The following is a 13,191-nucleotide window of genomic DNA, read 5'->3' on the forward strand; positions in this document are numbered from 1 at the left end:
TCTCCTTCTCCTTCTCCTTCTCCTTCTCCTTCTTCTCTCTCTCTCTCTCTCTCTCTCTCTCTCTCTCTCTCTCTCTCTCTCTCTCTTCCTTAGGGTAATAGAGTTTAGAGGAGTTTTTGGCAATTGTTTCAGATAGGCTGTTGAGTGTGAAACTTTGTCTGAGAAAAGAAGTTATACTTTGAGGTTTATCAGAAACCTAGGTATTTTGAGTTTTCACAGTTAGAAAAGGAAACATAGACCATAAATGGAGCTATAGGAGAGGTACAGTTATCACTCATAGCTTCCCTTGGGGTACAGGAGCCAAGCACTCAAAGAGAGAACCAGGCTTGCTATATCTGGGTCATTTGAGGATGAGTCAGAAAAAGGAAGCCTTGAATACAGCTGAGAGTAGAAATGTAGAACATAGGAGAAATCACTCTGGGTGTAGGACAAGCTAAGGACAGTCAAAGGTGATGAGATCAGAAGGATTCAGAGATGAGAAATAGAATGGCTGTAAAAACTCAGAGTCTGGGTACTCTGTCAGTTTGAAAGTCTTTTTCTTCTGTACTATTATGATCTTCTGGATCCCATGTTGTTGCACTGTAGAAGCCAGGAGGGTTGTGTTTCCAGGATTATCCAGCCACACTCAAACATAGGAAAACTAACCCAGGACTTCCTAGAGCATTACACTGAACCTTGGCATCCAACATCAATGTTGAGTGACCCAGTATCAGGCCATCCCACACCAAAGATTGGCCAATCCAACTTGCCAAGTGAACAGAGTTCTCTTGGAGAAGTGGACTCCACATTCTGAGTCTCATGCTCTGAAAATTAATTTAAATTTTTATAATTTGTATTCCAAGAGGGAGACTGAGATCATCAATGAGGCTCAGTTTTCCCACATCTGCCTGTAAATGGAAAAGATTAACGGGGGCACAGGAACACCAAAGACAGACAAGGGACAGAGACAATGAAATGATCCAACAGAGGACACAAATTGGTGGCCACCAGGACAAACCGGATCCTGAGGATTTGCAGTGCTCCCCTGGCTAGAACCTAGACTCAGGAATTCTTACATTCTTTCCAGATTTTACCATGAGTCCCATTATGATTGACACTTAAGGCTTAGTAGAAACCCAAAACTTTGTTTCATCTTACCTCCAAGGGTCCCAAATACAGGTTCATATGTGGACTCCTTCAAAAATTTTAGAGGACAAATTGGTAGGGGGGAGAGGGAACAATTTTTCAATGGCCTCCCTATTACCAACAACTCTTACCCTTACATAGAAGGCCTCTACCTTAGGGGTGAGGGGTCTTTTCCTCAGGCATTTTTGTGGGACCTCGAAATGTTATATGGTTTGAAGAATAAAAAAACAAACACCTTAAAGGCCTGAATAAGTCAAATTAAACACAGCCTTTATTTATAACCAGTAGTCTTGTCCCAGAGAGAGAAGCAGCCACAATCTCTAAACTTGTTCAAGATTTCAATAACAAAAACTTCGATTGAAATGTATACAGAATGGCTTATGTGAACATAAGCAACAAGGAAGCATTGTTTACAGAATGGAGAGAGAGCACTTAGGACTCAGATATTTCTCATAGCTTTGAGGTCAAGAACACATTGTATAGCAATTTATGGCTGTTCCAGAGACCAATTTACCCAACATAGTTTTAGCACTTAAAGTATCCTTAGGAATACTTTCATAGGATGGCATAACTATAGTTCAGAGTCCACTACAAAGTAAACAAAATGTTCCAGTGGCTACCCCTTCCTGAGTCCATCTTCAGGATCCTGACATGGAATATAAATTTAGGTAAAGGACAAGAGGTGTGTGTAACTAAGTAGTCCTTTTCAAGGTGTAGTTCCATCCATCAATGTGGAATATCATCTAGAATGAGCTGAAAATCTGCCCGCAAGACTGAGGGAAACATAGGTCTTACATATGTAAGTCTGTATAGTCACTCATTTGGCCAATACAGTTTCTAGTATTTAACACATTGGATTCACATATCTGGGGAGAAAGATCTGGCTAAACAAAGTTGTCTTACCTCCTAGGTCTGGATCTGGCTAACAAAATGCCTTCACCTAGAACCCTGAAGACTCATTTGCCTGTTCAGATGCTTCCACCTTCCTTCTGGAAAGAAAACTCAAAGGTAAGATCAACCTAATTTTATTCATTAAAACAGAAACACCCAGTGGAAACTCTAGGGCACATGGTGCCATTACCTCAGAGCCCACATTATCCTTTTTGCACCCATCTTTCCTGCAGAAGATAATTGTTGGGTACCATTGGAAGTTTCCATGCAAAGTTCTGATCATCTGCCCACTAACCTGTGTTAAATGAGAGAAGTCAATACAAAATATGGGTTTCCTGATTGAAGGTGGAGTTTTAATTTGAAACCTCTATGATGTGGGGACAAAGAAGGATTTAAATGAGAAAACACTCTATCTGGGGAAACCTGCATGGGTAAAGTAAAACATGATAATGAGTTTGTGGATCTCTGGGACCCTACAAAGCAAAAGCCAGGAGAAATCTAAAACCACAGACTGCAGGGCAGGTCCATACAACATTGAACAATCTATTAAGAGTTCTTCCAAGCCGGGCGGTGGTGGCGCACGCCTTTAATCCCAGCACTTTGGAGGCAGAGGCAGGCAGATTTCTGAGTTTGAGGCCAGCCTGGTCTACAGAGTGAGTTCCAGGACAGCCAGGACTACACAGAGAATACCTGTCTCAAAAACAAAACAAAACAAAAAAACAAAAAACAAAAAAAGAGTTCTCCCAAAACCAACTATCCAATCTAAGCGCCTTACCTGTCTCTGGGTTTCTGCTGTGCCAACTCCTTAGCCACAAACATCTGTTTTGAAATATGCCCTTGTCCAGAAAATGATAGTTTATTAAGACTGTAGTAGCTAAGTCCATCTGACAATACCCTTCCTACAACCATAGACCAAACAACATTCTAATGAACACCAATAAAAACATGTCCACCTTGTAAGCAAAACTTGGTACTCTTTCTCTTGGAATGACAACTCTAATTTGATAATGTATAGAAACTTAACTACCTTCATGAAGCTAGATTTCAGTATAGTGTTTCTGTTTCCTCTATTTAATTTGTTTTGACACTTTTTAATTGTAATCCTATACAAGTGTAGACAGATTCTTACTAAACTCAAACCTCCCAGACATTTTTCATCTCTGCACATACCAACAAACAGATAAAGGAAGAAGGGTTTGATAGTCATTTCATCAACAAGTCTTGAAATAAACAAAAAGTTTATTTGAAGAATTATCAGTACCACAGCAAACAGACCACATGTCAGGGGATCTGACAAGAATTCAAGCCTACGAGGCTTGTTATAGGTCAGAATGTTTCATACAGTCAGTCTGTTAGATACCTAGGCAGCTCAGGGTTAGAAAGAATTCTCGGATAGGAATGTGCAACTCCAAGAATATTGGAGAGAAGGGACACACTTAGTTAAGATGTATCTGAAGTTCAGAAGAGTGTTTTGCAGTGGTAGCCCAATAATGGACTGACCCTAACATGAGCATATAAATTTTCTCAAGAAAATGAGAATTATGTCTCCCATTCTCCTGGAATTCAAGCACCTAAGGAATCTGTTATGGGGTTAGAGATTCACACTCTCTCCTAACTCTTCACAGTTAGGGTTTCCCTTCCTGTAAAGAGACATCACGACCAAGGCAATTCTTATACAGGCAAACATTTAACTGGGACTGGTTTACAGGCAGCAGAAGTAGAAAACTACCTCCCACACTGGGCACAGTTTAAGCATAGGAGACCTCAAAGCCTGCTCCCACAGTGACAGACTTCTTCCAAGAAGGCCACACCTACTCCAATAAGAACACACCTCCTAACAGTGCCGCCGCTAATGGGCATTCAACTACATTAGTCTATGGAGAGCAAACTTGTTCAAACCACAAGTGTCTTGCCATTTGCTGTATATCAACTAGATGAATGAAGCTGATGCAGTGATTATGGTCGGAGTTGAAAACAGCTCTGGATTCTCTCAAATTCACACAGATATATACCTTCTTGCATTACAGGTACTTTTGATGCTTGAGAACCAATAATCTCTCCAGAATTTCTGGGGATTCCATTCATGGTTATCATATGATAATGCAGAAGTAGAACTCATAGTCTCATTAATGAAGAAGTTTAAGAATGGATTCAAATGCAACTCATAGACAACTTTGTCCAAATTTAAAATTAAAACTTCAGGGAAGGCAAGCTGTATATTTTGTCAGCTATCTGGGAGAAGGGAGACGAGAAGGAGGAGGGGAAGTCATGATGTGTGAGTTAAACATGGAAGTTAGCTATGTAGTGGACAAGCAGCCACTTTGCAGTGGCAGAGCAGCAATAGAGAAAGGATACAAAAGCCTAAAGTGACAGGTTATCTCCACCAATGAAATGGTCCAATTCATGACAAAATAAATATAAAGGCTGGATCCCACCCTCAGAACTAAGCAGCTGGGGAAAGATGCTGTTGATTAACAGTACTTATTTGGAGTCCATTTGACTTGTGAGAGGCAGATTTGAGTGAATTCCCTGAAGCTTATAAGAATCTTTTTAAGTTTACAAAAAGAGATACGTTTTAGATATCTTAGTATTATCACTGTTTATTATCTGTACTAAAATCTATATTGTAGAAAAAGCAATAGACTCATGCTTTTGAGTCATAGTAAAACCTACAATAAAATGATTTGGGTGAAAAGCATTAACACTCTGTCTTCTCTCCAGAAGACTAGGTGTAAATAGTTCTGGCACAATGAGAAGCACTTTCTTATCACAGTTTAAGGTTTTATCTCCTCCAACCTTCATGTCTTGCATTTACCAACCTTAAAACACCTTACTAGAACCTTGCTTTCTTAGATCCTCAACTTAAGCTTTCATATCCTTAGACCTAACATAAACTTACACTTTTTTTATCCAATTATTCACCGTGAGACACGAGTAACCGGTTGATTACTGGGAGCACTCCCTATAAGTTGAGTTTTTTTAGATAAAGTAATCGTAAGAAGATACTTCTTTCACTAGTCTAGTCTTCAAACCCATCAAACACCTGAGAAGAATAAACTTTTACCTGAGTAAAGCAGGAAGTGCTGATGAAGCAGCTTCTGAGTTTATTAAAAATTACCAGCTACCTAGCCCCCAGATTCCTCTGTGACCACTGAGGCATCTTTCTTCAGCTGCCAGGCCCTGGAAGAGTTTTCTGTGAAGCAGGAACTTGGGAAAACTATCTTATCTTTGTCTAGGCAAAGAAAGGTAGTCAGTTTTCCAGTATCCTGCCTGTTCACAGTTTTCACAGTGTTCTATCAACAGTCAAGTCTACACTCCAGTGGCCAGCTTTGACATATTTGAAACAAGCTTCAAGTGGAAGTTCTTCTGTACCAATCTTCTTCAGGGGAGGTGATTATGGGTACTGTCAAGAGCTGGCAGGTCTATTATTAAAAGATTTTTAGCAAACCTGTTAAATGGCATATTCTGTATGTCTCTTAAGTGGCTGAGGACTATCTGCCTATCTAAATAGACAAACTGCTTGTTTCTAGTTATCCATCCTAGGCTTAACCTTGAAGATATATACAGTAGGCTAAATAAGGCCATCCCTGTTACATTTTGAGTCTTCATGATTTTTAACTGAAGCTGTTCTGGTAACAAAATAAAAGTTTTAATCATAGATATAGTTTATAGATACTGGCAAGTTTATTGTACTATTATATACCATTGTAGTTTTCTGTATGGATTATTTTATCCAAACAGCTAAAGCATAAAAGACAAAGAAGTTACAAAGATAAAATTAACAAAATGATGCTATAATATTTTAAGCCAGTGATTTTTAACCTTTTTAATGTTATAATCCTTTTAAAAAAAAAATTCTAACCCATGACAGACATGGCTCTCAGCCATGTGGCTGCCACTAGTCAAGACGGTGGTGAAGCCATGACTCCACCTTCTTTATCCCATAGTCAAGATGGTAGCCAGCCATGCACTGTTCATATATTTCTCACTGCCGACTCGGGTGTAGTCAAAAAGCTGTGGCAGGTGATTTAAAAGGCCAAGGATACTTCATCACCACAACTGTTGTTCAGACAGAAGAGAAATGGGTGCAGAGACACAACTGATGAAGGAAGGAGAGGTTTATTTTGGTTCATTGTCCTGGAGGTTCATATTTAGGATGAGGAAGTGCTCTTGACTGATCCTCTAGTAGGAGTAACATACCATGGTAGAAATAAAAATCAAAGTGAAAAGTTGAATCTCAAACTAGAAATGAGAGACAGGAGACAGTGAGATAGAGGAAGAAGGAAGGAGAGGGACACAATATCTTTGGATTGTATACTGCCAGTATCCTAAGGATTCTACTTTGAACCCTGTCTCTGAAGTGTCCACAGTACCTCCTTGTTGTACTACCTTGGAAATGTTTGGCTATTTGGGGAATGTCAAACCATAACAGAATCTTCCTCTCCCAACATTGCTGCAAGCATATACAGCCACACATGAGAATGGGAGCCAGATGGCAAGGAATGATAAGAGGTCACCTGTCTTTCATCAGATCATACTAGTGTCTTCCTTACACAATAATGCCCTTGCCAAAGGGGACTTTACACTGTCACAGAAGGTGAAAACCAGGGGAGACAAGTCATCTGTGAGATTGGTGTCTACCTGTAGAGAAGAGACTGGCTGGCTCACAGCCTTTGCTTCTCCCATATCCCATTGAGACTCTTGGCTGAGCAAAAGCTAGAAAGGATTTTCAAATAGTGAAACTCACCATGCCATATGGGCTGAGTACTCAGACCTCCAAATTCATGAATTGAAATTTTAATTACCAAGTTGATAGGATTAGGAGGTAGACCTTTAGTGATCGTGTTATGAAAGTGGAGCCTCATGAATGAGGTTGGGCCGTTACTAAAGATAGCTATCTCTGAAGAAGCTCGACTTCCCAAGACAATTACACCTTCATCTTAGTTTCTCAAGCCTCCAGAACTGTGAGAAATTAATTTCTGTTAAAAGGCACTCAGACTGCAGCAACTTGTTACAGCAGTAAAACTGGACTAAGTCACTATGAGTAGCTACCTTATTTCTCAAGTTAATTAAGGGTAACAGCAACATTCATTATGCAAACCACAACCCCCTTAAAATAGAAAATAGAATATAATTAGGAATAATGTTAAGAATACAATGATACATCAGAATGGACCATGAGCAAATTGGAAAAGGTGGTCGCATTAATCATAAAAGCACATGCACAGCCAATTCCTCAATAAGTTGACCTGTAATGCTTTTAAAGAACACAAATGTCCATACTGAATAGTAATAATGTTTTGTCTTATTTCCTATTTGCTTCCCATTCCCTTTACTGGACAAACCTAGATTATCTATGTGGCCAGAAATGCCAAGGACTGCCTGATATCTTACTACTATTTCTCAAAAATGAATAGAATGCTGCCTGACCCTGGTACCCTGGGAGAATACATTGAAACATTCAAAGCTGGAAAAGGTGTGTGAAATAAAACGGTAGCATCCTATTTCCTAACTCATGCCAATGACAACAGACAAGATTTTCAGTAGACATTTGCATTCCTCAAGGTCTATCAGGGAAGGCGATATACTCAGAATAGGTCAATTCTGAAGATTTTGGCAAAGAGACTATTGACAGTTATGAGCAAAGCTAGGGGAAGTCAGCAAGGGCTAGTGGGGGATTCTGGTGGTCCCTAGGCCCTGGAGCTACCAGAGGGACCTTTAATGGTAACTGAGCTTTGACAGTTCCAGCAGTGAACCACAGTGAGCCAAGACGAAATACACCAAGGAAACAAGTCCAACATCCTCCTGTCTCCAAAAGTCAGTGTCTCTTTGAACAAAGTCCAGCCACAAGCTATGTTTCATTTGCTGGGTATGGTTGGCAGAGCCAGCAAAAGATAACAAGCATGCTTGTTACCATTCAGCATTGCAGAGAGCAAAGTTCTCCAGATATCAGGTAGTAAGAGATTTCCCCAAGTTTATTTCAAAATCATACCATTAGAATGTTTTTAATATGTATACATATATAACATTGCATATATATGCATATATTATATTGCATATATAATGTATTGATATATAACATAGTATATACTATATTGCATATGTAAAATAAATAATGTTATATATTTAAACAATTATTATTATTGCTTAAAATTAATCTATGTGCATTGCAATGATGCAAGAAAGATAAAAGTTTTGAACTCAGTCATAATACAACCCACCACAGCAGAGAAAGTTGAATGATGGGAATAAAATACAAGGAATTTAGAATGTATCTTATCATCTGACTCAATATTCTTACAAAATGAAGCATCTAAGAGTCAGAAATGAATGACTACAAGGAAACTATCTTCTGGACACAGCAGAGGAGCTGTACATATATTCCAATTGTGAGAGTATTCATAAGGCCTATGAAAGCCCAAGCTATATCAAATCCTAGCATCAAGAGAGGATCTGGGCATTAACTTCTTCCCCTAACAAATGAGCTAATGGAGATTGTTATTTGCTTGGAGACACCTGATCAGTTTTCTCAGGTTAGTTTAATCTAAGAGTGTATATATCCTCTGATAAGTATACCGTGCTCCAGTGGAAGACAGCATATTTAAGAATATTTAGGGAGTACAGATTGGCCTTGATGGGAATAAAGAGATACAAAGTTGTGTGGAAGGAAAAGGAGGAATATTTCTAGTAAGACTTGGGAAGAGGGCTGAAAAATTATCAAATGTGTGTGTGTGTGTGTGTGTGTGTGTGTGTGTGTGTGTGTGTGTGTATGTGTATGTGTATGTGTGTGTGCATGTCAGTGTCTGTGTGTGTGTGTGTGTGTGTGTGTGTGTGTGTGTGTGTGTGTAAAACTGTCTTCTGTTCAGGATCCTTGTATTTTGTTTGTATTTATTAATTGGTCTTTTTTATTTAACAATCCATTCTCATTTGATAAGTTTTAAGGTGACAGTGACATCCCCTTTCTTTTCTCCTCAGTGCTGTGGGGCTCCTGGTATGACCATGTAAAGGGATGGTGGGATGTGAAAGACCAACACCGTATTCTCTACCTCTTCTATGAAGACATGAAAGAGGTGATGGCAGTGTGCTCTTGACTGTTGTCATCCCCCATTCTCATATACAAAAATTCCAGTGACATCCTGGAAGCCCACATCGGGCTTGTCTGCAGAAGATCCTTAAGCATGTTCTCTGCTTCCATGATACTCCATAACTCAGTCTTCCCCTAGAAACTTTGCAACTCAGTTTTTCCCTAGAAGATTTAACTACTTATTCCCTCTTTATACTCATAGTTTTCATTGTTTCTTTTCTCTTCAAAAAAATGGAAAAAGTTTTATACTCAAATCAACTGACTAGAATCTGACTCTTGTGACCCATGTTTCATTATCTAAAAGCTAGTTGTCTATCTCACAAAGTGACTAGAAATTTATCCAGTCATAGTTATAGAGTACAAAAAGTATAGCTTCTTTGTCCCTCTTCAAACATCACTGAAGCTCATCATTAACTAAGTTCTAGTCCGTGTGAAGACTGGCAGAATTAGACACATACAGTGTGGTACTTAACTGACATCTCTCTCTGTTTCTTCGTGAATGAGCAGAGTGTAATGCCTAAAACTAACCTATAAACCACACCTGCTCAGGAAAGAAGTAACTTTCTAGAATGTTGGGGATTCTAGCTTTTAGAAAATAACAAAGCCTCATAGGAAAATACAGTGGTCTACAGGTTTGTCTTTATAAACTCCTGCAACACATGGCTCAAGGCCTTTACATCTGGGTAACTCCAGGGAATGATCCTAACCAAAGTCCATCTCTTAGTCAGTATTTAATATTTAATAAAGCTTGCTTAAAATTTGACCCAAATTTTAATTTCGTTTTTCTGGAAAATCTTAGGATTAACATAGAGCACAGATCTACTCTCACAATCCTGTGGATTGGTGTGCTTATGTTACAAATCCACCTTCTACATCCAAGCTAAAAAGTCCAGAGTGATTTAACCAGAAACTATAGCTCTTTTTCTTTCATCAGAATGAGGCAAGCTGTAAGGGTTCATATCCCTGGGTCCACTTGATAGCTCTTTTGCTCATTCTCTTATTAGACTTCTCATAGCTCACAATCTCATTTTGCTGACTATTATAGCCAATATACCAAAGTTAATCACACAAATTAACAGATCCTCAGCTTCATATGATCTTCACACAATCCCTGACACCCAGGAAATAGAACAGCTCCCCTCCCAAAATTCCAGGTCCTGTCTCTGGAGACATTTGTTCCCCTACTACAAGTGAATCTGCTAGATGGCAAGAGTAGAACCTGGAACAGTCGGTATCCTGCACTAAAACTACATAAGATAAATTTCAATTGGTCCCTTGAAACATCTTTTTCCAAATATTGTTTGGGATATGAACCCTTGCAGGTTGCCTCATTCTGATGAAAGAAAAGGAGCTATGGCTTCTGGTTAAATCACACTGGATTTCTTTGCTTGGGTGTAGAAGGTAGATTTGTAACATAAGCACACCAATCCACAGGATTGTGATTAAACAACATGTCTAATGGAAGACCAAAATTATTTTGTATAACTATTCCACATATAGGACCCTAAAAGAGAAATTGAGAAGATAGTAAAATTCCTGGAAAAAGACATATCAGAAGAAGTTCTAAATAAAATCATCTATCATACCTCCTTTGATGTAATGAAGCAGAATCCAATGGCCAACTATACTACTCTACCCTCCAGTATCATGGACCACTCTATATCTCCTTTCATGAGAAAAGGTAGGTGAAATTGACATTCCGAGATGTCAAATAAACCTCATGGCCCTGCTTATATTTTCCACTGATATCCCATGCTACCTGACTTACTTTGCTAACAGGGATATTATTGGAGAGAGGTGGCTTGTGTACCTGTCCATCTTGGTGCAGGTCATAGGAGTGTATAGGCACTCCTCCCTCTGTGCCTGTAGCACTTCCTAAGAGTTCACTTTGTTTCAGGGATGCCTGGAGACTGGAAGAACTACTTTACTGTGGCACAAAGTGAGGATTTTGATGAAGACTACCGGAAGAAGATGGCAGGGAGCACTATTACCTTCCGCACAGAGATCTGAGAGCAGTAGGGTAGAGGAAAGTCCTAGGTTTCCTGACTATATGCTTTAGCTATTTGAGTCTCAAATCCTAAGCTGTTGCATGGTTCTGTATGTCCTATGATACTATTTCATCAAAATGTAATCAGACATTCTACAGAATGATTTTGGTTACATTATGTGATTATTGTTATTGATACCTACCACACAACCATGTACTTTACTGCACATAGGCAAAATAAATGGAATACCTTCACTAGTCTACAGTTGTCTTGTCTCAAGGCAAAGCTCATGAATAGAAAGACACACAGGAGAACATGATTTGACATAAAGTAAAACAGAAAAGCAAAGGGAATGAGAAGCAAACACTGAACATAAACCAAAGGCTAATTTTCTTAACAATTGTCTTCATCTGTTCTATGACACTTTAACAAAACACCTAATTTGTTTAAAAAGAATAAAAACTACTTCTTATGCACTGCTTTGAAGCCTGGGTGACTAAAGTCAAAGCTCCACACTAGCAAGCCCCCTTCTTATTGCACCCTCCCATGATGGAATATGGAAGGCACAGAGAGGTAGGAGAGGAGGTCAAGTTCATGTTCTCATCAAGAACCTGTGATAACTAACTCATTCACATGATAATATACTTAAAACTTCTGACTCCATTGAACCGATGACTGAGTTTCCAATATATAATAAACATTGCTATATATTCAGACTACAGCTATAGCCCAAGAATAAGACTCCCCATTTCAAGATTCCTAGACTATATAACAAGAACAACAAAAAGTCAGGCATAAAAGCTGCCTCTTAAGTTGTCAAAGTTATCTAATGTAACGGCCGTTTCTTTTGTAACAGCCGGTTCTGCTACTTTGTAAAAGCTGGCCGGTTCTGCTGCTCTGGTCTGCTGGTCAGGGTCTAGCAAGAGAGAGAGTGGGGACGGAGGAAGGGTGGGAAAAAGGGGGCGAGAGACGCAAAAGATAGATACAAGACAGAGTCTGGTGGAGTCTCTTCAAGTCTCTTCTTTATTCTCCCCTCTTCTTCTATATTCTCCTCACTCCTTCAGTCTCCTGACACCTCCCACTTTTTCAATAGAAAGGAAATCCTGGGTATTTATACCCTTTACCACATGACTTGCCCTCGTGGACAAGCTCAACTGAAGGCACTACGTCACATGCCTTGTAGCCATGGATACCAGGAGCACCTTGCAGCTGGGGGCACTAAACAGTGTAACAAGATGTTTATCAGAGTGTGCTCAGCTGTTGCAGGTTGTTGAAAACAAGTCTCTTGTCAGGGTATATGGCTCGAGATGGCTGTAAAGATGATAGCCACTTTCGGCTAAGAGTCGGCTCCCAACAATCTAACAGATTCCTAAAACTGTTATCTTCAGTTATCTCCCCGAAGTAGAAGGTAAGTGCCTACTGTTGGTGACAGCATATACTTTGAACCATGCACAAAACCCAGAAGATGTGAGTTGGATCCATCTTGAAAGTACACAGCCTGAGTGATGTGAGGACTATCATTTTTCCTCCAGCAATGAAGGATTAATCTCTCCAAATGGCGTGCTCTTACTTTAACAGTAGACACACACACACTTGGGCTCTCATGGACAAACATAGCTTTCAGGTAAATTTATATGCATTTTGAAGTGAGAGTTTATATTCTAGAACTCATTTTATGAGCAAGCAGCCAAACTTATACTTATTACTTGACATAAATAGTTCAAAATATCATATATGTGACAATCCAGACTGTTGTTTGGTTAACATAGACAGTAGCTATGTTTTTCTACTGCCATGTACTACTGGTGTTCTTTTTAGTACTATAAATAGAGTCATGGATATCTTAGATCTAGCCACATTAGTAAGTTGATTTTAAAGAAATGAACCAAAATTTCTCCTTAAGATGGTTTCTTTTGAACTGATATCTAGAGAAGTAGATACAATGCTACATGCATCCATGTATGCACACATATACACATAGGAACACAGTGTCACAGAAGACAGAAAATCCAAGAATTATACAGTTTATCTTTCAGTTTCAGTCTAAAGGCAAGCAAACTTCATAGTAAGAAGAGTAAAAGACTGTATAGATCAAGGTGCTAG

The 13,191-nt window shown here is 39.2% G+C and overlaps 1 protein-coding gene across 2 annotated transcripts in view; it reads left to right on the forward strand.

Annotated features, from left to right (window-relative positions):
* The window catches only part of Sult1c3 (sulfotransferase family 1C member 3), a 67,663-nt gene extending 56,101 nt beyond the window's left edge, over positions 1–11,562 (forward strand). Inside the window, exons 4-8 of one of the 2 annotated variants that reach the window (XM_028766639.1) lie at positions 2,036–2,133; positions 7,366–7,492; positions 8,992–9,086; positions 10,601–10,781; positions 10,998–11,110. In XM_028766639.1, coding sequence (XP_028622472.1) covers positions 2,036–2,133; positions 7,366–7,492; positions 8,992–9,086; positions 10,601–10,781; positions 10,998–11,110 — 614 coding nt within the window. Of the gene's footprint in view, positions 1–2,035; positions 2,134–7,365; positions 7,493–8,991; positions 9,087–10,600; positions 10,782–10,997 lie in introns of both variants that reach the window. The other variant, XM_028766638.1, reaches the window with a different exon arrangement.
* The last annotated feature ends 1,629 nt before the right edge of the window (positions 11,563–13,191 follow it).

Source organism: Grammomys surdaster, unplaced genomic scaffold (genome assembly GCF_004785775.1).
Source record: "Grammomys surdaster isolate TR1022 unplaced genomic scaffold, NIH_TR_1.0 169, whole genome shotgun sequence".
NCBI classification, from domain to species: domain Eukaryota; kingdom Metazoa; phylum Chordata; class Mammalia; order Rodentia; family Muridae; genus Grammomys; species Grammomys surdaster.